The sequence below is a fragment of the Gobio gobio genome (genome assembly GCF_949357685.1).
Source record: "Gobio gobio genome assembly, chromosome: 12".
In the NCBI taxonomy this organism is placed as follows: domain Eukaryota; kingdom Metazoa; phylum Chordata; class Actinopteri; order Cypriniformes; family Gobionidae; genus Gobio; species Gobio gobio.
The window spans coordinates 17400369-17427583 of record NC_137105.1 but is presented as its reverse complement, the minus strand read 5'-3'; the positions used below and the strand labels follow the sequence as shown (position 1 = coordinate 17427583).

General features: G+C 38.2%; 1 protein-coding gene across 4 annotated transcripts in view; it reads right to left on the bottom strand.

Moving 5' to 3' along the window:
* Positions 1-27215, bottom strand: part of hmcn1 (hemicentin 1) — a 100088-nt gene that overhangs the window by 6322 nt on the left and 66551 nt on the right. For all 4 annotated transcript variants that reach the window (XM_079831406.1, XM_079831408.1, XM_079831407.1 and 1 more), the window contains exons 44-97: positions 27040-27195; positions 26059-26331; positions 25619-25786; positions 24496-24609; positions 23576-23662; positions 23311-23502; positions 23062-23235; positions 22849-22962; positions 22597-22742; positions 22341-22491; positions 21604-21792; positions 21360-21473; positions 21062-21249; positions 20763-20859; positions 20300-20461; positions 20072-20185; positions 19695-19897; positions 19328-19409; positions 17642-17773; positions 17414-17563; positions 17180-17339; positions 16948-17072; positions 16647-16830; positions 13273-13370; positions 12848-13126; positions 12568-12764; positions 12365-12446; positions 12133-12269; positions 11410-11551; positions 11189-11333; positions 10980-11107; positions 10348-10504; positions 10053-10174; positions 9492-9656; positions 9290-9397; positions 8967-9104; positions 8294-8428; positions 7937-8206; positions 7104-7294; positions 6821-7034; positions 6553-6687; positions 6278-6468; positions 5807-5888; positions 5370-5639; positions 5115-5285; positions 4283-4453; positions 4033-4203; positions 3650-3820; positions 3403-3573; positions 2903-3073; positions 1684-1830; positions 1353-1490; positions 1141-1262; positions 801-1038 (exon numbers count right to left, since the gene is read on the bottom strand). In XM_079831406.1, the coding sequence (XP_079687532.1) occupies positions 801-1038; positions 1141-1262; positions 1353-1490; positions 1684-1830; positions 2903-3073; positions 3403-3573; positions 3650-3820; positions 4033-4203; positions 4283-4453; positions 5115-5285; positions 5370-5639; positions 5807-5888; positions 6278-6468; positions 6553-6687; positions 6821-7034; positions 7104-7294; positions 7937-8206; positions 8294-8428; positions 8967-9104; positions 9290-9397; positions 9492-9656; positions 10053-10174; positions 10348-10504; positions 10980-11107; positions 11189-11333; positions 11410-11551; positions 12133-12269; positions 12365-12446; positions 12568-12764; positions 12848-13126; positions 13273-13370; positions 16647-16830; positions 16948-17072; positions 17180-17339; positions 17414-17563; positions 17642-17773; positions 19328-19409; positions 19695-19897; positions 20072-20185; positions 20300-20461; positions 20763-20859; positions 21062-21249; positions 21360-21473; positions 21604-21792; positions 22341-22491; positions 22597-22742; positions 22849-22962; positions 23062-23235; positions 23311-23502; positions 23576-23662; positions 24496-24609; positions 25619-25786; positions 26059-26331; positions 27040-27195 (8532 nt within the window). The remainder of the gene's footprint in view (positions 1-800; positions 1039-1140; positions 1263-1352; positions 1491-1683; positions 1831-2902; positions 3074-3402; positions 3574-3649; positions 3821-4032; positions 4204-4282; positions 4454-5114; positions 5286-5369; positions 5640-5806; positions 5889-6277; positions 6469-6552; positions 6688-6820; positions 7035-7103; positions 7295-7936; positions 8207-8293; positions 8429-8966; positions 9105-9289; positions 9398-9491; positions 9657-10052; positions 10175-10347; positions 10505-10979; positions 11108-11188; positions 11334-11409; positions 11552-12132; positions 12270-12364; positions 12447-12567; positions 12765-12847; positions 13127-13272; positions 13371-16646; positions 16831-16947; positions 17073-17179; positions 17340-17413; positions 17564-17641; positions 17774-19327; positions 19410-19694; positions 19898-20071; positions 20186-20299; positions 20462-20762; positions 20860-21061; positions 21250-21359; positions 21474-21603; positions 21793-22340; positions 22492-22596; positions 22743-22848; positions 22963-23061; positions 23236-23310; positions 23503-23575; positions 23663-24495; positions 24610-25618; positions 25787-26058; positions 26332-27039; positions 27196-27215) is intronic.

Here is a 27215-nt window from a genome sequence, read left to right as displayed (position 1 = left end):
AAAATCCAGCATTGAAGACATCATGGCCTATATGTTTCCAAATCAAGCTTTTTCAAATCAAATAAATTATCAAATCAAATTATTTTAATTAAGTTTTAATTCAATTAAAATTTAATGAAATAATACAATTTAATTTAATTAAATTATTTAATTTAATTAATTTAATTTGATTATTTAATTTAATTAATTTAATTTGATTATTTAATTAATTTAATTAAGTTTGATTATCAAATGAAATTAAAGCTGCACTATGTAACTTTTACGTCCACTAGAGCTCGCCTATTCAAAGCAAAGGTGTAGTTTGATGACGCCACGTTTGAGCACAGAATCTTGGGACATGTGGTCTTCACCTCACAGCCGGTGGAAAAGAATCAGGATAGGACTCGGGCAGAAATCATGTTCATGGATGCGATTATTAACGTTACTGTAGTATGAAGCAGAGCAGGACCGAGTGTTGTGGGAGCTGAGCAAGGCCACTGGAGCAATTGTTAATAAGAAGAGCGGAACACACGCCTTGCGAGCAGCGGGACTCACTGTTATTATGGCATAGTCGCCGGGGGGACTTTTATTATGCCATAGTCGAGGGTAACGAAGATATGACGCAATTGACAGGCTACTTCCTCACAACTCCCGGTACCTTGGTTAAAATAACAATTTTCTCACGATTTACAAATAGTTGGAAACATTTGGGATATTGTAAGTACTCAACTGAACAAAATATATAACACTGGCCTAGTGGTTTTTGGATATTTTACTAAAAAAGGTTTTACATATTTATATACTGTATTTGTGTATCGTACCTTTAGCAATAGTGGCATGGATGGCAAACTCCAGCATCTCTTCTAGTGGACGGTACAGAGCGCTGATAGCCGAGGCGTGGAGCGTCTGCACCAGATAGGGCATCTTTCCTCTTGAGGGTCCGTATGTGATGGTATGATTCCACGAGTAAGGCACGCTCACCCTGTCTATACTAAACATACGTGTAGACAGAGCATACAACTGACCAGGACCTGTCTGGATGTAGTCTTCAGTGTAGTCCTGGAGTTTAAAAAATATATTTTAATGTGATAAAGTTTCTAAGCATTCTATTTTCAAAGTATAAAAAGGTAAAACAATAAAAGAATTCAGTGATGATTCTACCTTGAGACTGATGTCTGCATTGGAGGGCAGTTGCAGGATGTGTCCGTTTACTACAATGTCCAGCAGAAGCGTTCCATCTGAGTCCAGCCCTCGTGCCACATGGGTCATTCGAAGAATCTCTCCTATAGTCAACACAAACAAATTACATGAAGAAACCTTTGAGGAAAAATGCAGTTTACAAGGATTGCAACAATCAAGTTGATTCCTCTTACCTGTGGCAAACTCCACCTGAGTTTCGCGTCTGAAGATGCCATTTGTGAGAGTGTAGCCATTGACAGCTTCACCCAGCTCCTGTGCTGTGGTCCAGTAAATGGGGTTCAGGATGGAGATCAACTTCCTCATAGCAGAGCCTGAATGATTTAGCGGAACAAATACAAGCATCAACTTAAATTGCAGTTTTCTTTTAGATTTTGATTAATAATCTTTAAACTACAACCCCATTGTCACATAAAAATAATTAATATACTGCCAAATACTCTACATATGGCATATTAAATATGATGCATTGCTGCTCGTAACAAAAACTGAGTAGCAGAGACTGACCCAGACTCCTGGGTATATTAGTGATGGTGGCCTGTATAACTCTCCCTCCAGTGGGACTGCTAGAGATGGTGGCATTGAGGATGGCATTGTCAAAATCCACATCATTAATGTTCCCAATGATACTTCCTCTCGCTTTCTGAGGGCCACCTTAGAGAGACAAGTGGAAAAATGTAGACAATGAGTACAATCATATCTTGTTTAGTTAATTTAAAATCAAGGTCATAAGTTAACCAGCAGTTGGGGTAAGTTGCATAAAATGTGTCTGTCGAGTTCTCTCATTCTTTTCTAGGCCTATATAAAGATATGGGTTTTGTCCCACTACAGCCACTGTAGTGATCTATAGCTGTCAAACACCTGTATTCCCAGTGTAGAGGGTAATGCATTACAAGTGAGTTACGTTATCAGATCCCTTTTTTTTAAGTAAAAAGAAAAGAAATGCATAACTTTTAAATTAATAACAAAATATCTGAGTTATTTTTAAAAAATAAGTAAATCAAGTTACTTTGTGAACTACATTAACAGCATTTGTATTTCCATTTTTGTTTTATTTCTGAAGAAAGAGTGTTGAACTTTCTTCTCCTGTATCATTTCACTTTTGGTGTGAAAGGGCCTTTACATTTGCCAAAAAAAGCACTTTTGTTGTTTTCTTATTATAAAACAAACAAGCAAGCTGAGGCCGGGTGAGAAAAAGTAACGTAATGCATTACTTTCCATAAAAGGTAACTAATTAAAATTAGTTACTTTTTAGGGAATAACTAAATATTGTAATGCATTACTTTTTAAAGTAACTTGCCCCAACACTGGTATTCACCGTTTAAATGTGTAGTTAATAAAAGCTAAGTGAAAACACTAAGTGTTTTCTTCACATTCATTCATAAATTCATTACAACCTACTAAGACTACTAAGAGAATTATTAATATCAATGTATTATTATGATCTTGTGTGCATTATTTACAGCTACAATTGTATTCGATCAGGTTTGAAGTTTTCTGAAAGGAATAAAAAAAAAAAAAAAAAATAATATATATATATATATATATATTTTTTTTTATATATATATATATATATATATATATATATATATATATATATATATATATATAAAATACAAATAAAAATTAATTAATAAAAATTAATTTCTGACACTTGAGACCGTGTTAAATCATTAAAATGTTGCTTGATGAAAATCTTAAAAGAACCATATATAGTTAGTTGTACCTGGACATGGCTGTATGTTACATCTTGATAACTGGGTGGAGTCTCCTGGGCAGGATCGGCCGCTGTTGCTAGGTGATGGATTGTTACAAAGTCTGACACGTGTCCGTTCTCCACCTCCACAGGATGCTGAACATTCACCCCAGGACTCCCATGAACCCCACTTACCATCAACTTCACACATACATAGAGCACAGAAAGGTATGTAATCAGTTATGGTCAAAATGAATCCAATTCTATATTTGATGTGTAAAGACATTGGCACAAAAAAGGTCTATTTCAAATAAATGCTCTTCTTTTGAATTTTCTATGCTGAAAGAAATGTTACTTGAAAACCAAATCAGCATATTAGTATGATTTGAGTATTGGCAGATAAATATTCAGCTTTGCCATCACAGGAATAAATTACATTTTAAAATATTTTAAAATAGATAAGTTATTTTGAGCATAATCACTGATCTCAAACTTTTGAACGGTAGTGTATGTTTTGAACGGTGCTATACCAGGGCAGCTGGCTGTGTTGCACTTCTGGATCTGCGAGTCTGATCCAGTACACGCTCTGCCTCCATTCGCTGGTCGGGGATTGTCGCATGTTCTGTAGCGACGCATTTGTCCACCGTTGCAGGTCCTGCTACAACTGCCCCAGCTGTTCCATGGGCCCCAGTTACCATAAACTATGAAGAGAGATAATTAGCCTTTATTACACCAATATGTCTGTGTGTTTGCCATATGTGAAATGTGTTTACTCACTGGGACAGGGTTCATTGTTGCAGAAATCAATGTGGATGTCATTTCCCTCACACTGCCGTCCCCCATGCTGGGGGGCGGGGCTTGCACAGGTACGGGTCCTTTGCCTTGTACCGCCTCCACAAGAAACACTACATGCCGCCCAGCTTACCCAGGATGACCACTTGCCATCCACTGTTGAAGAAGAGAAGAAAAGATAAAGTATTTTTAGATTCACACTCATGACGTTCCAAACTTGTATGACTTTTTGTAAAACACAAAAGGATATTTAGCTGAACACCCATTAGCTGTTTAATTTCAGCTAATGGACAAAATTAAATGTTTTCATTTTTGAGTGAACAATCTCTTTAAATAACAAAAATCATCATTTTCACCAGAACACTTACCAGGACAATTCCTCTCATTGCACACTTGTGTCTGTGAGTCAGGTCCTTCACACGATGGTCCTTCAAATGAGGGTGGAGGGTTGTTGCAGAGTCTGAGTCTTGTCTGCATCCCTTTGCCACACGTTTCACTACAAGGGCTCCAAGGCAACCAGGCCCCCCAGTTCCCTGCCACTGACAGATAAGAAGCCAATCAGACTGATAAAGACATACAATACATGTGTAAGCAGAAGGTATATGTTCTTCCACTCACCTGGGCATGGCCTTATACTACACATGATGGCCTCCACTGCTTTGCCCTCACAGGTTCTGCCTCCATGCTGGGCAGGAGGATTACTACAAGTACGCACCCTAGTCCTGTTACCCTGACCACAGGTACGAGAGCACTCCTCCCAGGAAGACCACTCGGACCAATTACCATCCACTATGGGGACAAAGAGACAGCATGGAGCTATGTTTATACTGTTTTCCATGTTTTTATCTATTTTTTTGTTTGTTTGTTTAGGAGAGATCTTGGTGACTACAGTCAAAAATGTAAGTGAAGAACTGAACATCTAATAAACCAAATATATTGCTCGTAACACTTAACTCATGTTTACAAATAAACACTTAAATATTCAAAAATATACACTATCTTATGAGTTGGTAACGTTTTTTCTAATGTTTTTGAAAGAAGTCTCTTATGCTCAAGGCTACATTTATTAGATAAAAAAATGCAGGTAAACAGTAAGATTGTAAAATATTATTACAATTTAAAATACAATTATTTCTATTTTGACATATTTTATAATGTAATTTATTCCTGTGATGGCAAAGCTGAATTTTCAGCATCATTACTCCAGTTTTCAGAGTCACATGATCCTTCAAAAATCATTATAATATGCTGATTCAGTGCTCAAGAAACATTCTTTATGTTGAATACAGTTGTGCTGCTTCATATTTTGGAGGCACCTTTTTAAAATTATTTTATGAATAAAAAGTTCAAAAGAACTTGAGTTACTAACCCCTAACTTTTGTAGTGTTGACAGTCACAATGTATAGCCCTGCAAAAGTAGCAAAAGAGATGAAAAGATAAACTAATTCACCTGGGCAAGGTTTGCCTTGACAGTTGCGCGTTTCTGTTCCTGAACCAATGCAGTGGCGTCCTCCGTTTGCAGGAAATGGGTTATTGCACTGTCTCAGTCTCCTCTGACCTCCTGTACCACAGGAAACACTACAGGCTCCCCACTCCATCCATTCAGAGAAACCTCCGTGAACTGCGAAAAACACAATTCAAATCGCCCATTATAATACATCTAACAGTATTACAATCTGAATACTTACAAAAGTCCAAAGCTCACCTCGCACTGTGAGGGTTACGCGTACCAGCACAGAGCCTAACAAATTTCGGGCCACACACTCATACTCAGCCGTGTCCTCTTTCTGAGCACTACTGAGCCGCAGAGAACCGTTATTCAGTGTGGTGATGTGCTCATTACCCAACAGGGGACGCCCCTGACGGGACCACTCAATGACAGGCACAGGCTCTCCCTCTGCTTGGCAGTTTAGCACCACGGTGGAACCGGCGTCTACCACTGTCTCTAATGGCTCTACAGTGATGGTAGGAGAACCTATGGAATATCACTGATGTTATTACAGTAACACAAGCAATTGTTTCTTTTTAATTTTATATAAATATCATTATTACGGCTTATTTTCTGTGTGAGTATTCTATGTGGCTTTTACTGCAAATGAATAACTTTAAAGGATTCATTGTTGTTTTGAACTGTAGACTTACTTTGTAAGGTCAGTGTAACGGTTCTCTCCACTACTCCTGCATCATTTGTGGCCACGCACATGTAATTTCCAGCATCTTCGCTCTGCAAAAATTATATAAATAAATAAATGTTGTTTTTGTTTGAGGTTGCAAGCAGATTTTGATGGTTAATTTTATGTGCCTCCCTACACAAAAAAGGGAAAATCTGCAGAAAATGTAAAAAAATAACTGTAAAATAACGTGTTATACACAGCAGAAAAAAAAACAATGCAGATATCAGGCTCTTAAACTCTTTTTCAGTGTAATTAGCATTCTGTTGCAAGAGTTAAAGAAATAGTATCTTCTGGAACTACATTGGGGTGAGTAAATTTTTTTTTTTGGGGTGAATCACCCCTTTAAAAGATATAAATGCAGAGCATTTTATATGCTTTGCATTTGTGCAGCTGTATCTGCGAATGTAGTGTGCAGGACTGTTGTGTTGTGTTTGTGTACCACTGTGCCGTAGATGGCTAGAGACCCGTTGTCAAGTTGGCGGATTCGATTGCTTATCTGGACATTAATGCCCTTTTTGCTCCATTGGATGGTGGGCAGAGGGTCTCCTCGCACCTCACAGTTAAGTATGGCATTCCCTCCGAGGGGCTCAATGCGATTTGAATGAACATCTCCGTCTATTATTGGTGGTTCTGGAGAAATTGGACAGATTTTTCACAATTGATTTACGATTATACAAGCAGAGCAAGTCATCATATAACACTGCAGATGTTTACCTTTAACATATACAAATCCCAGAGATTTGATGGATCCCACGCGGTTCTCAGCCATGCAGGAATAAGTGCCCGAGTCGTCTTTACTCACACGCTCAATAACAAGCTCACTGTGGCCATTAAAATGATCATACTGGGCTGTGGGCAGAAACAATACCTTTCCTGATTCTCACATAACTGCTTATTGAAACATGCAGCAACTAATAGTGCTGAACTACAGGGGATGCAAATTGAGGATATTTGTAGGCTCAATTAGAGGAATGATCTATACCAGGGATGATATTGTTGTTGAATGCCCACGTGATCTTGGGTGAAGGGATGCCGGTGACACCGCAGGACAGCAGGAGGCGCTCTCCCTTGTTGAGAGCCACATCACCCAGGAGCTCAGTGAAGGCTGGATGTGTGTGGATGGACAGACCGATGGTGCGACTGTCCTGCCCAACTGAGTTGATTCCGACACACGTGTAACTCCCAGAATCCTCAGGCTACATACACAAACTGTTACAATATGTAAACACTCTGAATGCAAGCAGTTTAAAGATTTGGACTCTGACCTGTGCAGTGTCTATGAGCAGCTCTCCTGTGGGCAGGATTGTATATTCTCCAGTGTTGTCGGTAAGTGCAATATCATCTTTCTCCCAGGTGATGGTGGGCTGTGGGACCCCGTCTGCCACACAGGTCAACAAAGCTTGGGTGTTCTCCACCACGGACACCTCTGACTCTCCTACACGGATGGAAGGAGGTACTGAGGTAGAGAGGGAGAGGAAATGAATAAATAAATGTATGACATTATTTATTATTATAATTCATAAAAAAACATTTAAATCAAAAAATTATTATGAATATCATTATTAAATCACATAAATCAAATAATTATTAAAAAAATATTCAACCAAATATTTTTCTTAAAAGTTATTCTACCAGATCATCATGATTATTATTCATCATCATCACATAAATCATCAAATAAATTATTACTGATAACATACATCAACTAATTAAAAATAATAAAAAAGATATTCTACCAACATTCTACTTAATATTCTAACAATATTCTACTTGATAATAGTTATTCTACCAAATAATCGTGATTATTATTACTATCATTAATCACTTAAATCATTAAATGAATTATTATTACTATTATTATTAATAACATAAATTATAATTAAAAAAATCTACCAATATTTTACTTAATAAAAAATAAGTTATTCTACCAATAACTGACGATCAATACAATAAAAAATAATGAAAAATGATGATCAATACAATAAACAATATTTTCAATCAGTTCATTCAATCAATCTCAGTTTTTCCCTAAATCACTCTGTACAGTGAAGCCATTTATTTAATCCAATCCATCTATTTCAGCATGCCCTTGACTCACTGTGTACAGTAAGGCTCATCTCCAGACTGGTGGTTCCAGCCACATTAGCAGCAGTGCAGGTGTATCTGCCTATGTCTCCAGGTTGGGCCAAGGCGATCTGTAGCGCCCCTGTGCTGAGGACCCGCTGGTGCACAGACTCACTCAGCGGCTGCCCGTCCTTGTACCAAATGATAGAAGGAGTGGGGAAGCCCTCTGAGTGGCATTGCAGAGTTACAGATGCATCTAGTGTCACAGTATACGCCCTGACTACCGATGTTATGACAGGGGGCACTGCAAGAGAAGTTAAATGTATAACCTTTGAGAGGCCATTTCCCATAGACATCTTAACTTTCATCACAGCCTATGTGTACGCCTAACCTTGAACTCGGAGTTTGGTTTTCCCTAGTGCAGTGCCTGCTGGATTCTGAGCCACACACATGTAGGTTCCAGAATCCTCGACTCTGGCTTTAGAGATCTGCAGACCACCATTGGGGAGCACCGTAAAACCACCTCCTGATGATGAAAGGTATTAAGTTTGTGTCAAATTATTTAAAGGGTAATTACATTAATAAATTCATAATTAAACATCCAATTTTAAATAGTAATTACTACCATTCAAAAGTTTGGGGTCATTAAGATTTCTTTTTAGATAAATTAATAAATACTTTTATTTGCATTAAAATTGAGTTAAAAGTGAAGTGACAGTGAAGTCTTTTACAATGCTAATTAAAAAAAAAAAAAAAAAAAGTTTCATGCTGTTCCTTTGAACTTTCTAGTCATCAAAGAATCCTGAAAAAAATAAATCACAGTTTCCACAAAAATTAAGCAACACAACATTAAGTTTTCAACATTATTAAGAGACTTATCAAAAAAAAAATTGTAATGACCCAAAGTTTTAAATGGTAGTGTATGTAATACAATATAATTATATACTATATAATCAATTACATTATACAGAATTATTATATACATAAATTAAAATAATCAAGTAATTAATTAAATGGTACTGAATATATGAAAAGCTTGCCAATTATCCAGATTTAGCTTTCACCTGCAGTAAAAATGTTGATGCCCTCTTTCTGCCAGGTAATAGTTGGGCGAGGGGAGCCCGTTGCTCTGCAGGGCAGGGTCACATGATTGTTCAAAATCACATCCAGTGTTGACGGGTGTGACTGTATCACCGGAGGTTCTATAAAATATAAATGCAGACCATTTTTAAATCGCAGAAATGTCCAAATGACAAAAATGGTATAGAGAGAAATGAATGTGAGCCTAACATGGGCATTTGTTATCGGTGATCTTATTAGACAAAAATAAAACAAAGAGGCATATTTAAAAGCATAATAGGTTTCAGTGTTTTTGCAATTCTCATACCGTGTACTGTGAGCTGAACGTGTCGGTGTGCGGTGCCTGCAGCATTCTTGGCCACACAAGAGTAACGGCCTGAGTGACTCAGATCGGCAGCTGTGATCTCAAGAGGACCTGAGAGGAACCAAGGAAATAGAAATGTAACATTTAGATTAACTTTAAACTTCAACCGTTCCTTTTTTTCACACTATAACTACATAAAGCTAACCTGACGGTAGTATCGTATAGCCCTCTCCATCTTTAGCTAGTCTCAATCCATCTTTGCTCCAGTATAGGACAGGATGAGGCACTCCGGATGCAGTGCAGCCGATGACCACCGGGGACAGTCTACTCACCACAAGCTCTGTGGCCTCATCAGCAATAGAAGGAGGAACTGTAGAAGGAAATTAATATTAGTTCCTCCTGAAATGCACACGTTGGCTGTGTCCGAAATCGCATACTCCCCTACTATATATGAAAAACAGTATGTAACAAAAGAAGAATGTTCCAATTCAAAAAGTACCCAGATGATCCGGCGAGATTCTGATGTGCACATACGATGAACACTTTACTATCCCATGAGGCTACGGGAGAGGATTTGTGAATAGCAGTGAAGTGATGCTGACTCTGGTAGGTCGCATGATAATGACAACATATAGAAATATATCATACTTTTTTAGCGCCCGCAAAGTAAATACTTATTCAAAATAAGAACCTACTCAAGAGAGTATGCGATTTCGGATGGAACCACACATGTAGATGGATGTCATATATGGCAGTAGGGATTCACCATGTACAGTCAGCTGAATGTCTCGGCTCTCCTGGCCTGCCTCATTGGATACAACACACTTGTACAGCGCTGTGTCCTCTACTGTAGGTGCGATGACAACCAGAGAGCCCGAAGACAACAGCCTGAGGACAGATTGCAAACTGATTAACTGGACACAATCATGAATCTTACTGTGTGTCTTACTGTGCAATATTAAGCATCAGGGTCATATTGTGACCCAAACCAGAAGTAATGCTCATTTGGTTGGTGATACAATAAGAGGTGATAAGAGGAGAGGGAGGAAACCTGGCTGAACCTGTACATATTCTGGTTCTGGTCAGTGTTAAGGGCTTGGGTGTTTTTGGTCCAGCTGACTGAAGGTTTGGGGATGCCGGTGGCCTCACAGGATAGCGTGGTCTGGACGTTCACCATCACAGTGATGTTAGTGGGACCCTCTGCAATGGAGGATGGCACTGGAGTAGGAGAGAATATTTGTGTACTGTATATTAGGAAATTTCCTTGGACAAAGAGCCAATATTTGAAACAGTGATAAGCAAACAGTAGCTTAAACAGTAGGTACACCAGGTAATGGCTTCGGTACCAAGAGAATGCATTAACTGAAAATGAATAGCTTGAATTTAGTGCAAGTCACTTTGGATAAAAGCATCTGCCATAAAATGACACTGTACATGAAATGACTGAAAATACAGGACTGAAAATAAAGACTTTTGGTTTAGTTTTTATATATTTTTGCCACGGCAAAATTTCTAAATGTCATTTTATTTATTTTTTTGTTTACAATATTAATTTAATATTTATATTTAATTTCATTTCAATTATCGAAAATTATTTTTAACTGTGATTTGGTTTTAGTTACAATAACAACACTGTTTTGGATCATATTTACCATATGTACAATTACATTATTGCTTGCATTTCAAGACTCACCATAAACCTGAAGATCTACTCTCTTGCGCTCTGTTCCCGCCTGGTTGGTGGCCATACAAAGGTAGCGGCCTGTATCGGTCACCTGGGCTGAGAGGATGTGGAGTGAACCATCCTCACCAAACCTGTACCTAAACACATAGGGAGTTTGTTAATTCCCATGGACAAAATTGAGAGTTATAAAATGCTCTGAAGTGATCCGTGCTGCTGACCTGGGGTTGTTTCCTGCCAGGATGGATCCATGCTTCCTCCAGGTAATGCGTGGGGTGGGTACTCCATTCACAACACACTCAAGAACCACTGGTTGATTGATATGGACCAACACAGACTGAGGACCATCCTTTATTGTGGGAGGGACTGCAGAGAGAATGTTTAAATCAGTATTTTCCTCAGGAACACAGGTGCCTTAACATATGTAGAAATTGCTGGTCACCATTGACAGTAAGTTTGAAGTTGCGTCTGGTTTCTCCAGCAACATTGCTGGCCACACAAGTGTACTGGGCACCATCTCTCAGCTCTGCATTGTTGATCTGCAGATAACGACCGCTGGACAAAATGCGCACTCGTGGAGACATCTGGAGAAAGCATTGTAAAAGCTATTTAGTTACATACCTGATTTAAAAAAAACTTTGGTGTCAGATTAAAAAAAAAGAAATTATAACATTTACTCAGCAAGGATGCATTAAATTGATCAAAAGTGACAGTAAAGAAATTCATACAAATTATATTTCAAATAAATGCTGTTCTTTTGAAACAGCACAATTGATTTCAACATTGATAATAATAAGAAATGTTTCTTGAGCACCAAATCAGCATATTAGAATGATTTCTGAAAGATCATGTGACACTGAAGACTGGAGTAATGGCTGCTAAAAATTATAAAATCTATAGAAGATCAAAATTTCTTATATACATATTATTAAAACTAAATTAAACAGACACTTAACCACATTCAATTCTTGATAATCTGTGTACATTTACATTTTACATTTAGCAGGCGCTTTTATCTGAAGTGACTTATAAATGAGAAACATAAGCAATATATCATACAGATTTGCATTTGAAACATAAAAAAGCACCGCATCTGTCACATCAGGGTTTTGTTAAATGTAATTCACTCCAGGGTAAAATATTAAATGTTGTTTTCATTGGATACCTTCAGTGGCGCTCCATCTTTAAGCCAGGTGAGGGTTGGAGGTGGAACTGCATCTGATTTACATTCAAGGGTCACTTGTCTGTTTTGCAAGACAGACACATCGTGCACACCTCTGTCTCCAGCAATGTTGGGTGGCACTGTTGGAAAAAAATGTTGTTTGGCAAATTACTGTAGATGAGGTGACTGATTTTATGTTGATATGATGAACTTTGTAATTGCTTTTAAGCCTCACCATGTACTCTGACTAGAAACTCTTTATCATCATCTCCAGCAGGGCTGGTGGCCAAACAGGTGTATCTTCCAGTGTTCTCCACCTGTAAAAAGATGGGAGATAACAAAACATGATTTAAGAACATGTCAGCATGAGAAGCATGGGAGCAAAGATAAGAGCAAGAATGCCACTTCCCATTTTGACACCACATTTGTAGTTTTTACCTGAGCAGAAGCAACTCTGAGCACCTCTCCATCTCTGATGAGCCGTACACTGTCTGTCTGAGGCAGCGGTCGCCCATCCTTCAGCCAGGTCAGTGTGGGTAAAGGTATGCCGTCAGCCTCACAAACCAGCTCCAAGACATGATTCACAACCACAGAGATCTCAGCAGGCACACCAGAGCCATTGATCCGCGGTGGCTCTGAGAGATGGGATAGATGTCCATGAGTCTGTGACAGAAGGAGTCAATTTGGTCTTGTTTTATTTGGTCGCTTTTTCTCTCACCTAGTACTTTGAGGCTGAAGTGGCGGCTTGCGTCTCCAGCCTGATTATGTGCGGTACAGGTGTAGCGTCCGGTATGGTTGACTCTCGCATGGGAAATCTGCAGGGTGGTGTTGTGGTTGAGGAGCGACAGGTGAGCATCTTTCGGCACTGCTGCACCATTTCTCAGCCAAGTAATAGTTGGATTGGGCGTCCCATCTGCAATGCAGATGAAAGAGGCCGTATTTCCTCTCACAACTGTTACTTCTTCTGTGCTGCCTGCCCCGTCCAAACTGGGAGGAACTGAGAAGAATGACACAGTAAATGTATTGGTTTAATACTTGATGGCATTATCAGATAATTTTTTATATATATAATTAAAAAACATTGTTTTCACAGTAAATGCAGCTACATTTTATCTCTGAAAATACACAGGCAGGTTAACTCACCATACACCTGAAGGTTGTAGTGTCGGTTGTCCACGCCAGCTCTGTTGGAGGCCACACAAGTATAGCTCCCACCATCTGAAACCTGTGCACGAGCAATGCTAACACCAAAAATGACAATCAGAAGCCGAGCATTTAGCACTATGAATCATGCCGTCAGCTCCATTCATGGTGAGATATGAACACCTGCCACTAGCAAAATGCGGGAACATGTTCGATATCTTGTGCCTTATCTAACTATCACTGTAATTAACTACAGCTGGACTACGTACTCAGTAAGAATAAAGTAAAGAAATGGGTTCTTTTTGCACTTGGTTGAAATTTGAGTACATTGTGCAAGTGTGCGATAGTGTTTTTATTGTTAACTAAAATTAAAACTATTACAATTATTTTTGTTAATTGAAATAAAGCTGAAATTAAAAAATATATATAAATATTACATACAAAAAAAACCTTAAACTTATTATACGATTTAAACCTAAAATATTGCCTCGGCAAATAACTTAAATACGTTTAAATGGTTAGTTCACCCAAAAATTTTAATTCTGTCATTAATTACTCACCTTTATGTCGTTCCAATCCCGTTAGATTTTCGTTCATCTTCGGAACATATATTAAGATAATTTTAAAGAAATCTGAGCGTTTTCTGTCTTTCCATTGACAGCTATGCAACTACCACTGTGACGCTTCAAAAAGTTCATAAAGAGATCGTAAAACTAATTCATATGAATTAAGCCGTTTAGTCCACATTTTCTGAAGAGAAACAATCATTTTACGTGTTATGGCCTAAAATAATACATGATTGATTAACTTATCCTAACATTTTTTTAACATTCTCTTTTCTAACATTTTTCAATGTACATTTATGAAATGCACTTTCTGTGAAGCTGCTTTGAAACAATGTGTATTGTGAAAAGCGCTATACAAATAAATTTGAATTGAATTGAATTTTATATGTTGAACAGATACATTTTAGGCTTTTATTCACATTTAAACATTCATCAACTCATTCATCAGTTATGATAAATGGTAGCTCATGCATGCTTGCTTGACGTGTGAGAACCAATGAGGTTCATTCTCGTGTGTTAAGCAGCATGTTTGAGCTTCCACAAGAACCAATTAGGTTTGTTCTCGCATGTCAAGCAGGTGCGGTTACGCTTCTGTTTATGTTAACTGATCAATGTTAATATGATCAATGTGAATAAAAGCCTAAATTTAATCAGTTCATCATATAAAGCAATTTGGACCAAACCATTCAATTCATATAGATTTGTTTTACGATCTCTTAATTAATTTTTGTAGTGTCAAAGTGATAGTTGCCTTTCTGTCAATGGAGATTACAGAACTGGCTCAGATTTTATTAAAAATATCTTTGTTTGTGTTCCGAAGATGAACGGAAGTCTTACAGGTTTAGAACAACACAAGGGTGAGTAAATGATGACAGAATTTTCATTTTTAGCCTAAAGTATTTTTAGCCTAACCTAAAGTATTATTTTATGAAGTACTAAAAATACTAAAACTACATAGAGAAAAAAATGTTTTATATGTTTGAAATAAAAATAGCATGTAAAATGTAATTTAGGCAAGGTGTGGCTGAGGGGCAAAAAATGTATTTCCCACGCTGGGATCAGAGGTGGGTAGAGTATCCAAAAACTGTACTCAAGTAAAAGTACAAGTACTTATAGAAACATTTACTCACAATAAAAGTAAAAGTACTAATCACAAGTAAAAGTACTAATCTGAATATTTACTTGAGTAAGAGTAAAAAAGTATCCTGTAAAAAACTACTTAAATAGCTAGTTACTAGTTACTTCATATCATATAAAGCCTATATAACAATAATACAATAACATGTTAATACTTAGATAGATATTGAATTTAAATTGTTATATTATTATCATAATTACATTTCTTTGCAACAAACACAGAAGAGACAAGCATTTTTTTCTGGCATCTGTAGCCCAAAAATCATTGCATATTCTTTGCATTGTATAATATTAACATTTTGGATTATTAGACGATGTCAAAATAAAGTGAACTTGCAGAGTTTTGCGTTCAAAGGGAATTGTAGTGTTTGGGTTGTATGTAAATTTAGGAATAAGCTTTTAGGAATAAGTTTGGCCACTCTAGAGATAAACTCTGGGTTAGTTTTTGGCATATTACAGTAAACTGAAAAGAAGAACATCGTTGTCCTGGCTCTTATTTGTGTTATTTGAACAGTATTAAAAGCTTTTTTCGTAAATTGAATACGGAAGGCGGTCTGCTGGAAGCTAGATATTTTACTTTATAGTGTGTTTAATATGGATATTTTGGATAAAATGGATAAAACCCATCGCTTCAGAAGGCCTTTATTAACCCCCGGAGCCGTTTGGAGTACTTTTGTAATGGAGAGATGCCCTTTTTAGGCTTAACATTTTGGGCTGCCATTCACTGGCATTATAAAGCCTGGATAAGCCAGGACATTTTTAAATATAACTCCGATTGTATTCGCCTGAAAGAAGAATGTCATATACACCTAGGATAGCTTGAGGGTGAGTAAATTATGGGGTAATTTTCATTTTTGAAAATTCATTTTAACTGTGTCTAAGCTAAGACATTCGTTTTCAAAACGAACAGATCGCTGCCTCTGCGCAATACTCACAAATTACTGCGGGAAGGCGGGTATTCATTGATCTAATGTATAAATTGAGGTATATGTCCAAATATTACTAGTAATGTCATACTTTGTAGTAGTGTATCGTGGCGTAAAAATATGTTTGGTTGTAAAATATTTAACCTGAATGAAATTGAAATCCAAGGTAGCTTGTTCACAAACGGCATACACAGATCAGATGTTCAACCAATAAAGATGTTCATCGCTGACAAACAATAGGATGCATTTGCAGATTTGCTTTCAATTGACTGTAACGTTAGGTCCATGGCCAATTCATCCTCTTGATGTTCTTAAATGTCCTGTTACGACTCCGAGTGAGAAATGATTCAGTGCGTGCAGGGAACTGAACAAATCATTCAAGCCATATCGCGAACCAATTCAGACAATTTTGCCAACTTGTTTGATCAAGTCTTTGAACAGAATCGACTCAAAAGAGTGATTCATTTGTGAATGGGGCATCGCTCATGCCCTAGAAAAAGAGACAGCGTGCGCTTGGAATAACTATACGTATTTTAGGAACGTCGCCCAGTGTAACAAAGTAAAAGTACAGTTTTTTCATTAGAAATTTACTTGAGTAAAAGTAAAAGTAACCACATTTAAATCTACTCTTAAAAGTAAAACTTTCCCAAAAAGATACTCAAGTAAATGTAACAAAGCAAATGTACTTCGTTACTACCCACCTCTTCCTGTGATTATCATGATTTAAACATGTTAGATTTCTTACCGGAGGACCTGGCCAGCAGACAGCAGGCGGATCTGAGACGACACTGGAAGCGGCAGACTGTTCTTTAGCCAGTTGAGCTGTGGAGGTGGAGAACCACTAGCTACACACTCTATATTTATTGAGCTGTCCAGAACCGCGGTCAGTTCCTTGGCAGCAGGTCCGTTCCCCTGGATCAGAGGAGGAACTGGGAAAAGGGCATACAACTATCAAATGTCTGGGAAAATACTACTGCTGTGTAGTGAAAAATCTTGTTCCACTTCTCGCACTCAATAGTGACGAGTGCTGTAAAGATACAACTCACCATATACATTCAGGTTGAAAATTCGGTCTTCCTCTCCGGCCTGATTGGTGGCCACACATGTGTATTTTCCACTGTCGGATTTGTGGATGGCTGTCACAGTCAGTGTGCTGCCATCGGGGCTAATTCTGAGGAAAGATTGACTTACGTTCACCCTTATGACTTGTATTGTCTGCAGAGATAGCACTGGATAGATTTATAGCATATTGACACAAAAATCTGACAATGCTCTCACTTGATGTTTTTCTGGGCAGTTCTGCTAATTGTCTTTCCATCCTTCAGCCACTGGATCTCAGGGGTTGGTGTTCCTTCAGCACGGCACACCAGCTGGATGCTGTCATTCAGCAGAACACTCATCTCACTAGGTAACTCAGATCCTACAATGACTGGTGGGACTGAATGACAGACAATACAGATGGTAATTTGGTAAAACTACTAGATGTATGTTTGTTTAATAATGCTTCTGTACCTTGTATTGTAAGATGGTAGTTTTTGCGGGCCTTGCCCTCCACATTGGATGCCACACAGGTGTAAGTGCCGCTGTCAGATAACTGTGAGCGGGCAATCTGCAGCTTACTGCCACCAGACAGGATATGCATCTCCAGAGACTCTGAATTCTCTTTAAAAACAAAAAAACAAGCATAATTTAAAAATGTGACATATGAAGCTTAAGTGATCTGTAGATCATCTATCTCACCAATCACTCTGCCGTTCTTCAACCAGGTGAGTGAGGGAGGAGGGATCCCTGTAGCATCACAGGCGAAGGTGACAGGATTACTGATGGTTTCCACCACACGCTCCACTGCTGGACCGTCCAGCCGTGGGGGAACTGGACAAAGATTGAAGAGAGACTTAACATAAACAGTAGTAGGCTTAACAAAACCATAAGGGCCCTATTTTAGCGATCTAAGCGTATGGCGCAGGTGCACTTAGGGCGTGTCCGAATCCACTTTTGCTAGTTTAACGATGAAAAAAAATGGTCGGCGCACCAGACTCATGGTCTAAAAGGGTTATACCTAGTTTCTTAATGAGTCATGGGTGTGTTTTGGGCGTAACGTGCCATAAACCAATCAGAGTCTCATCTCCCATTACCTTTAAAAACCTGTTGCGCTTGCACCATGGAGGATTCGGTATTTACAAAGACTGAACGCTTCTCCAGAGAGGGATCCTTTTATTTTTAATATTTTAAAATGTCTGTGTGCTGCTTTAAAAAAACACCAAAAATACTGCGATTTCAGTTACCTCAAAATAGCAATGCGCCAACAATGGTGACGCATTATCTCAAAAATAGTTTAAAATAAGCGCGTTCACTCTCGACAGAGTGTTAGCTGTTCAGTTGCTTACTCTCATGACACATAGCAACAGAGCTAAAAGTTTCTTAATATATTGGAGTATAATTAGTAGCCTACATTTACCTGTTGATGCCTTCACAAGCACCCGTAAAAGCTGTTGAGTTGTGTTTGAGAGTGCATCGGCTGAGGACACACCCTACAGTCTATGGGACACACATCTAAATCAGAGACGACAAATAAGAAATACCATGGCAGGCGTCTTTTTAAATGTATGCCAGAAGTGTTTTCTATTTTTATTTATTAAGAATTAAAAATAAGTATAATATAATAAATATTAGTAGCCTATTATAAATAAAATATAAGTAAAATATCATTAGAATAAAATGTAAGTATAATAAAAATAGAATTATTCTTTTTAAAAAGTAAGTTGAAATAATGCAAATTGATGACTTTAACAAACACATAGACAGCCTCGGATAGGTACAGGTCTGCTTACAGTAGGTCTGTCTTTAACAGTTAACAGCTTTCGTTAAAAATAAATTTCCCTTTGGAGAAAATGAAATACAGTGAAAATAGTTTCAGTTATGACTTTTTTTCAGCTGATTCAGTCTATTTAGTTTTGTATCAAACACAATGTTATTTTCGGTGATCGAGATCTGGCAGTAACAGCACATTTTTCCTCTTGGGCAAGCGATCCGTTCACAGCTTACCCTGCTCGTGAAATCCAGCACATGCCAGCAAACCAATGAAAACGAGGGACAAGGATGCCGATACATAACAACGGAGCATAGACGCTAAAGCTGTTGTGGATCTGTATACTCTGAAATTTAAAACATTACAGCCGTTTGGCAAATAAATTAATGACAGAGAGTTACATACGTATAACATTTATTATATTATGTAAGCTTTATGGTACACCTCAAACAAGGGAATTTATAGTAATTTATAGTGTTAATACTAATCAGCGAGTCTATGAATATCTTGGGTATGCAGAGCATTCGCAGCTTGTATGGACCGCACGCCACTGATATATATATATATATATATATATATATATATATATATACACACGTATCTGTTTTGTTTCTCACCATGGATGTTGAGATGGAAGTTCTTGTCCACTTGACCTGCTACATTTGTGGCCTTACAGACATACTGGCCGGTATCTGACACCTGACAGAGAAAGAGAGATTTATACTTCTTGAAACAAACTTTTTACTTTATTTTCTGAAGTAAATGTGAGTGGTACTTGCACATGCATGTACAGTACAAAATTCACCACCATGAATTTGTTGCTAGGTGGCTGCTTACTGGCCCTAAGCCTGTATAAAAATTCTGGTTCCTTGCTCGGGTCTATCCTTCAATGTAAGTCTATGATATTTTTTTCACAAATTTTATCGATAGACCATACATCCACTTCGCTTCATCCAAAGTACCTGCTCATTTTCTTACACACACCTCTGTTTCTCTCAGTTCCAGCATTTGTCCATCAGCCAGTATGCGCAGATTGGCAGTCTCAGTAATGGGTCGTCCATTCTTGTACCAGGTAATGATGGGAGGAGGCACTGCATTAGATTCACACTCCAAAGTAACAGATTTTCCCACCTGTACATTTAACACCACTGGAAGATCCCCACTGCTGTGTCTGATACTGGGAGGGACTGGGAGAATCATATACCAGTAATTTAGATCAGTGACTTCCCAGAAATTAAAACAAAGATTGTCTGCCTTACTCCACTAAATGTTTTCTTAACTATTGAAAAGCTTTGCAGAGACATGCTTTACTCCAGTTTTATAACAATCAAATATAAAACACAAAACATTTACATACTGACCATATACTGTAAGATAAATTATTTTTTGGGCTTCTCCTGCTGGGTTGATAGCCACACAGCCATATTTCCCACCGTCAGACATCTTTGCTTTCAAGATCTGGAGAGTACGACCACCTAGAGACAGAGAATGAGAGTAAGAGGTGGAGTGGAGGAAGAGAGATTTATGTGTAATTTGTATGCAGTGTACACTATGTAGTTCCACTATAATGTGTCAGTAAGCATGTGTACCTGGCATTATGAGTGCATTGGGGCTGGCCTGTATAGGTCTCCTGTCTTTGAACCAGCTGAGGTTGGGAGGTGGGAGTCCAGTGGCCTCACAGTTTAGAGATATGAAATTATTCACCACCACTGTCACATTTTCCTCTCTGACGCCCACAATAGAGGGAGACACTGACAACAAAAACAAACAATCATGATGTCACCAATTATTAGTTATAAGAGTCTAAAGAATTTCCTGAAGCTCAAACAGTAGAGCATGGTACTAGCACCCAGCAAAGTCATGGGTTTGATTACCAGGGAATGCATGAACTGATAAAATGCATAACTTTAGTCCAAAGCAACTTGCATTGCATTAGGTTAGGTATTAGGTTTGCATAAGTGTCAGCCAAACACAGCCACACAAACTCTTCAGTAAACCCCTAGTAACAGTACAGAGATTTAAGACAAATGTCTTGCTCAAAGATAGACTCACCATGCACATGGAGGTTGAAGGATTTCTCTGCTGTTCCAGCAAAGTTTTGAGCCACACATACATAGCGTCCTGTATCTGTCACTTGTGCATTCAAAATCTATAACACACACAAAATACATACAAATTTTATATATAATAAATAATTCAATATTATATATATATATATATATATATATATATATATATATATATATATATATATATATATATATATATATATATATATATATATATATATATCTGTTACTGTTCACTGTTGCATCACAGTTGTAATGATTGATGAATAATTTGTCTCTCACCTGCAGTGTCCTGCCATTGGACAGAAGTCTGTGTGTGCTGTCTGGGGTGAAGGGTTGACTGTCTTTGATCCAGCTAATTTTAGGAGTGGGACTTCCATCCACCTGACACTCCAGTAATGTGGTCTTATTAACCAGCACTGTGACCTCAACAGGCAGGTCACCATCAGCTCCACGAATCGAGGGCGGCACTATCAAAATCCAAGTGCGCAGACAAAAAAGACAAACGAACAATACTTTTAGTTGTTGCCCTTTTAAAAATTAGCATATAAAAAAAGGTTAACACTCAGGTTGGACTCACACAACACTCTAACATCATATTGGATTGAGTCTTCTCCAGCCTCATTCACAGCCACACAAGTGTATCTCCCAGAATCCTTTGCTTGAGCTCGAGGGATCTGGAGGACTCTTCCGCCTGTGTGAGAAATAAAGTTAAAAAACATATGAAATTCTTGTTCACTCATGCACAACATAGTATCAAAGTATCAACATATTTAAATAATTTTTCCATGATATAATCAAAATGTTGCAATGTAGCTTCTCACCAGGAAGGATGAGAACTTTATCATTAGAGCTCAGTAAGTGCCCGTCTTTGTACCATGTGAGGACAGGAGGGGGGACAGCATTGGTCTCACAGTACAGGGAGATGGGATTATTAAGAATCACATCCTTCACGTCTCCATTATAACCAGGGCCAGAGTCAGAGTCTCCAAAGCCTCGGAAACTAGGGGGAACTGAGACACAGACAGGATTTTAGTATTATAAACAGGGATAAATCCTGATAACTGATAACTGCACAAAATCCACAGATAAAAGGTTTAAAACAAGCTGAAAACGAGATCCAGACATAATACATTAAGCAGCCACATAATACATTTGTTGCAGTCATACTCTTTAAAGCTTTCAAACGTTCTTTTGAAAAAAAGTCTCTTGATCATTCATCATATCCCTGTGATGGAAAAGCTGAATTTTCAGCAGCCATTACTTCAGTCTTGAGTGTCACATGATCCTTAAAAAAAATCATTATAATATGCTGATTTGATGCTCATTCAGAAACATTCAGGATTCTTTGATGAATAGAACATTCAAGCCAGCATTTATTTGAAATAGAAATCTTTTGTAACTTTTTACATGTCCTATAGTTACTTTTGATTAAATGCACCATTGCTGAAAAAGTTTTTTTTTTTTTAAATCAAATTGACCCCAAACTTTTGAACAGCAGTGTACATTATATATAGTGTACATTTAATTCTGCATTCTGAACTTGTAAAACCCTGTTCACCTTGTATATTTACATCAAAGTCCTTCTCATCCTCTCCAGCGATGTTGGTGGCTACACAGGTGTAACGACCTGTATCGGACACCTGAGTGTGTTTAATCTGAACTATACGACCGTTTGCTGTGATAGTGAGGTGACCATCGGCTTTCAGGATCTGCAGAAAGAGAAACACAGTAGAGTGAAAACTTAGAACTCCACAGAAATTCTCATAGGAGTAAAAAACAGCATAGTTTTGTCATTTACTGTATGTATTTCTCACCTGGCCATCCTTGTACCACACTAGAGTAGGTGTTGGGATAGCCTGAGCTTCACACTCCAATGTAAGACTGTTGTTAACTTTGATTTTAACCTCTTTAGGGGCCAGACTCTCTCCTGGGATGTCATTTTTATTGATAACTGGAGGGACTGTAAGAAAGGAACATATATAAATAGCTACAGATAACTGACACACAACAAGTGTTATATTCCTATACACCAAAAGGTGGCGATGTCGCTCAGTTCTCACACACACCGAAAACTTTGACCTCATAGTTCTTCAGTGTCTCTCCGGCCTCGTTAGTCGCCACACATGTATATCTCCCAGCATCCTCTTCCTTAGCATTCAAGATCTGTAAAGTGCGACCACCTGTCACAAGATACAGTAGTAAGCCAGCTGGTCGCATAACAAATGTTGGATCTGAACACCTGAATTATTTTATGCTACAGATCCATAAAGCATTCTGACCTGGAAGTACCCTGACGTTGCGGCTGGATTCAAAGGGTGTGCCGTCTTTGAGCCAAGTGATGATGGCAGGGGGGTATGACTGGGCTTCGCAAACCAGAGATGTAGGACTATTCAGTGTCACAGTAACGTCTTCAGCTGAACCTTCTGGACCAGAACCAGCGATGGTGGGAGAAACTGGGAGCAGAAACATAAATAAGTACACACACAAGACTACAAAGAGACATTTTAACTCCCCCCATCAAAACACACCTAACACATTGAGGTTGAAGTGTCTGCTCCTGTCTCCAGCGCTGTTAGAGGCCAAGCAGCTATACCTGCCTGTGTCTGCCACTTGTGATCCACTGATCTGCAGGAAACGCCCATTTGACATCACCTGCAGCCTTGGGTCACTAGTCAATGGTTGCCCATCCTTCAGCCACGTGATCTCTGGAACTGGATTACCTAGACAACCCAAAAAAATCGGTTAATAAGAGGTAAGAGATCAAGACAGAAAATTGTAATTTGTGTCACTCACCAGTGACCTCACAGGCCAAAATGACGTTCTGTCTCTCCTTCACTTTCACATCCTCCACTGTGCCCTCGTTTACAATGCTGGGCGGCACTGAAGTTGAAAGAATAAAGATAAAATAAACGTTTCAAAACTCTAGTGAGAATCCTAGACAACATTTAAAGCATTACATGTGTGCTCCTGACTGAAAGCTGCTCCAAGCAGTAGGTAACAAAAACTATGCTAACCTCTACACTATGCTCCTTGTTTTGTCTTTGCATGGATCCATGGCTAATAAGCCAATCCCAGAATGCAACAAGTGAACATTTCCATCCAAGACTGTAGAAATAGTCAAGGAAAATGGATTAAATATAGCTGTATTCAGAACAAAAATAAAAAAGTGCTCCATATATTGAGTAAGGTAGCAAGCTTTGAGCCGAACGCTGATTTGCTGTAAATTTTATACACAATCTTGTCAATATCGACTATTTTTGCTCTATTCCGGTTACAAAAATAGTTCCAAACAGTCAAGCAAGTTATTTTCATTTTACTGAACAACATAAAATACAGGTTTTTTTACGTGTCTTAAAAAAGCCAGTTGCTAACAAGTGCTGTGTTCATTTGTAAATATTATCTTGATGAACAAAATGTGAAAGTATCATAAACTTATGTAGGTCAGAGAGCTTATTTTCAACAATAATCCAAATCCCAATGGTAAAATCCTGTTTTCTTTTTTCAAAGGGTACTGCTAACTTCCGGGTTGGCCGACAAAAATATAATTCGCGGCACTCAATTTTGTGAGTATTAGTCAGTTTTCATGAGAAGTGCTACTGTTGCGGAGTTGTTGCCTGTGAAGATTGTTTCAAATCAAGAAGTTAGCTGCCTATGTAAACAGCAGACAGACAGCTACAGAAAATAACCATAACTTATGTAAAGTGCTGTGTTACCCAGGACATTTAAGTCAAAGTTCTTCCGCTCCTCTCCAGCAGAGTTGGACACAATGCAGGTGTATCTCCCAGCATCCTCACTTGCAGCATGCATCAAACGCAGGCCTCGTCCTCCTGAGATTATTACAGACATATATCAGACTCATCTGTTGCCATGGTAACTGGCAACAGCACAGGTGGCTGAATGATGGAATGATTTTTGCACATTGAATTAAAATGATAGGCCGTTTGTACTTCTCTTAGGGAATTACTTAATCAGCTATAAATCAAGAGCCTGAGATTTATTCAGAAGAGAAATGCATCTGCAGAACGAATAACGAGTTTCACTTTGTCTTTGAAAAAACAGGCTTCATAAATGTCCCTATTGTTTCTGTAAAAAATGGGAGACCTCAAGTTAACAGCTGTTCAAACAGAGCTTAACCCATCAGAGCAAGTCAAACGTCCCATTTTCACTCTTTAAACGAATAATTATCACTCCCCAGGAGAGCGCTAAGCTGATCACCTGAACAAATACTCTTTCCTTCCCTGGTGTCCCTTTCTCTTACAAATGAGGAAAGGAGTATGTGTATCTTTGGATGAGCTTTGCAATACAGTAAATACGGCTAACTACCATTCTAATCCTCAATGGAGTGGCAATATTACCGACTGAATATGTGATCAATAATATGTCTATCCTACATATTCTGGTCCTGTTTTCTGTCCAGTTCCATGTCTTTGTCTGTGGCATACTGGCAGACAGTCTGAGAATAGCTCAGCACAGATTCACTTACAATGTGGTTCATTTATGCAAGTGACCTCCAGTGGTTTATGATGTCTAAGGTTACAGTGATGGATGTTCCTCATACTTGGTGCTAGCAGAGGATCAGTCTCTGTTTACACTGGAAGCCAATAAATGGAAAGCCTTTGCATGTTCAAATACAAGAACATCTGTCTAACTATTTTTCTTTTCAATTATCCACTGATCTGTGGCATTTGGCAGCTTACTGAAGCGATCTTGTTGCACCTACTTGAGTTATTAATCCTGGTTAACCTAATCCGTAAACTGGTACTGGGCTCTTTACCTAGACTCAGTGGAATAGACATTTTGGAGGAAGACACATGCATTCATTAAAGGAGTTGGTACCTGAGATGACCCGAACAGAGCTAGACATGCTGATCAGCTGGCCATCTTTGAGCCACGTGATGGCTGGTGGTGGCATTCCAGAAGCTTCACAGGTGAGAACAACCGGGTTCTTCACAACAACACTCACATTCTCAGGCATCTGCGTCTGACCGACAATGGTGGGAGGAACTGAAGAGATGATGCACATTAAATGTCAGTATGTGAACAACAACAACAACAACAACAAAAACTATACATAATGGAATAAGTAACATTACTTTACTAGTGATTTGAAAAGTTAGTTTGAATTTTGTTAGTATTATGAACAGTTAAAAAAAATAAAAGATAATATTATAAAATATTTTTAAATAATTAAAATTATTGGAAGACCAGTGGAAATTGAGAAGAGTTTTCTGGATAATTCAGAAACTACACAAAGAAAACTTTGACTGTTTTCTCACCATGAACATTGACATCATATTTCCTGTCAGCCTGTCCCGCCACATTGACAGCGATACAGGTGTATCGTCCGGTGTCGGGCACTTGAGCATCTTGGATGCGTAAAAGTTGGGCCTCGTTAAGTATTTGAGTCCTGTTGCCGGTGCTCAGGGGTCTACCGTCTTTCATCCATGATATGGCAGGTCTGGGCACCCCGTCTACTTCACACTTCAGAGTGATATCTCCACCTCGCGTCACGGTCTCATCCTGATTTGAGGAGCTGATGGAGGGACGAACTGTTTGGAGTGAAGGAAGGAAGAAACAGAGTGAAATAAAGAGGATTACTGTATCTGTGTGAGGTACATTTGAGTTGATTTTTTTTTTCATTTGATTCCGTATCGATATTTATCGTGGTATTAATTTCATACCCTTAATGGGGAAGGAAATGCATTCCACCTGTTTGATACACCTCAAGATTTTTTTTCACCAATTTTAACCGAATTCTGTGTTTTCTTTTCCCTTTCGAGGGAACTGCTGCATCGAATGTACGAATACATTTGTAACCTGAGACGTTTTTCTGTATTCTTAGTTTAATTATTTAATACAAATTTATTATCAAAATTATGCGTCTAATGAAATGAACTTAACATTTCAAAACATTCAATGAACAAAACAAGTTACAAGTATACTGTATAAATTAAAACATGAATGAAAAATTATCTTGGGTATATGCTACCTTATAATAATAATAATAAAAATAAATCAATGTAATGTTTTAATACATTTTATTATTGTTTTTATGTTAGACATTAGTAATATATTTAATAATATATTTCTGTCATAATTTGTTCAATTTCTTCAAGTTATGTTAAGCTCATTCATACAGAGACATGGAGAATATGCACAATATGATACTGAATATGATTTATTTTTTATAAATATCGATTTATCACCTAGTCCAAGATTGAGTGTTCGTGTCTGTAATGTGAGAGAAGATGCTGTACCGTAGACTTGCAGATTGTACTCTTTCATCGCACTGCCAGCTGCACTGGTGGCCAGACAGGTGTAAGAGGAAGTGTCTGCCTTCTCAGCACTTGAAATCTGCAGCTGCCGCCCACCAGAAAGAACACGCACACGTGAATCTCCCTTTAACTCTGAGCCTGGGAGACACATAAAATAA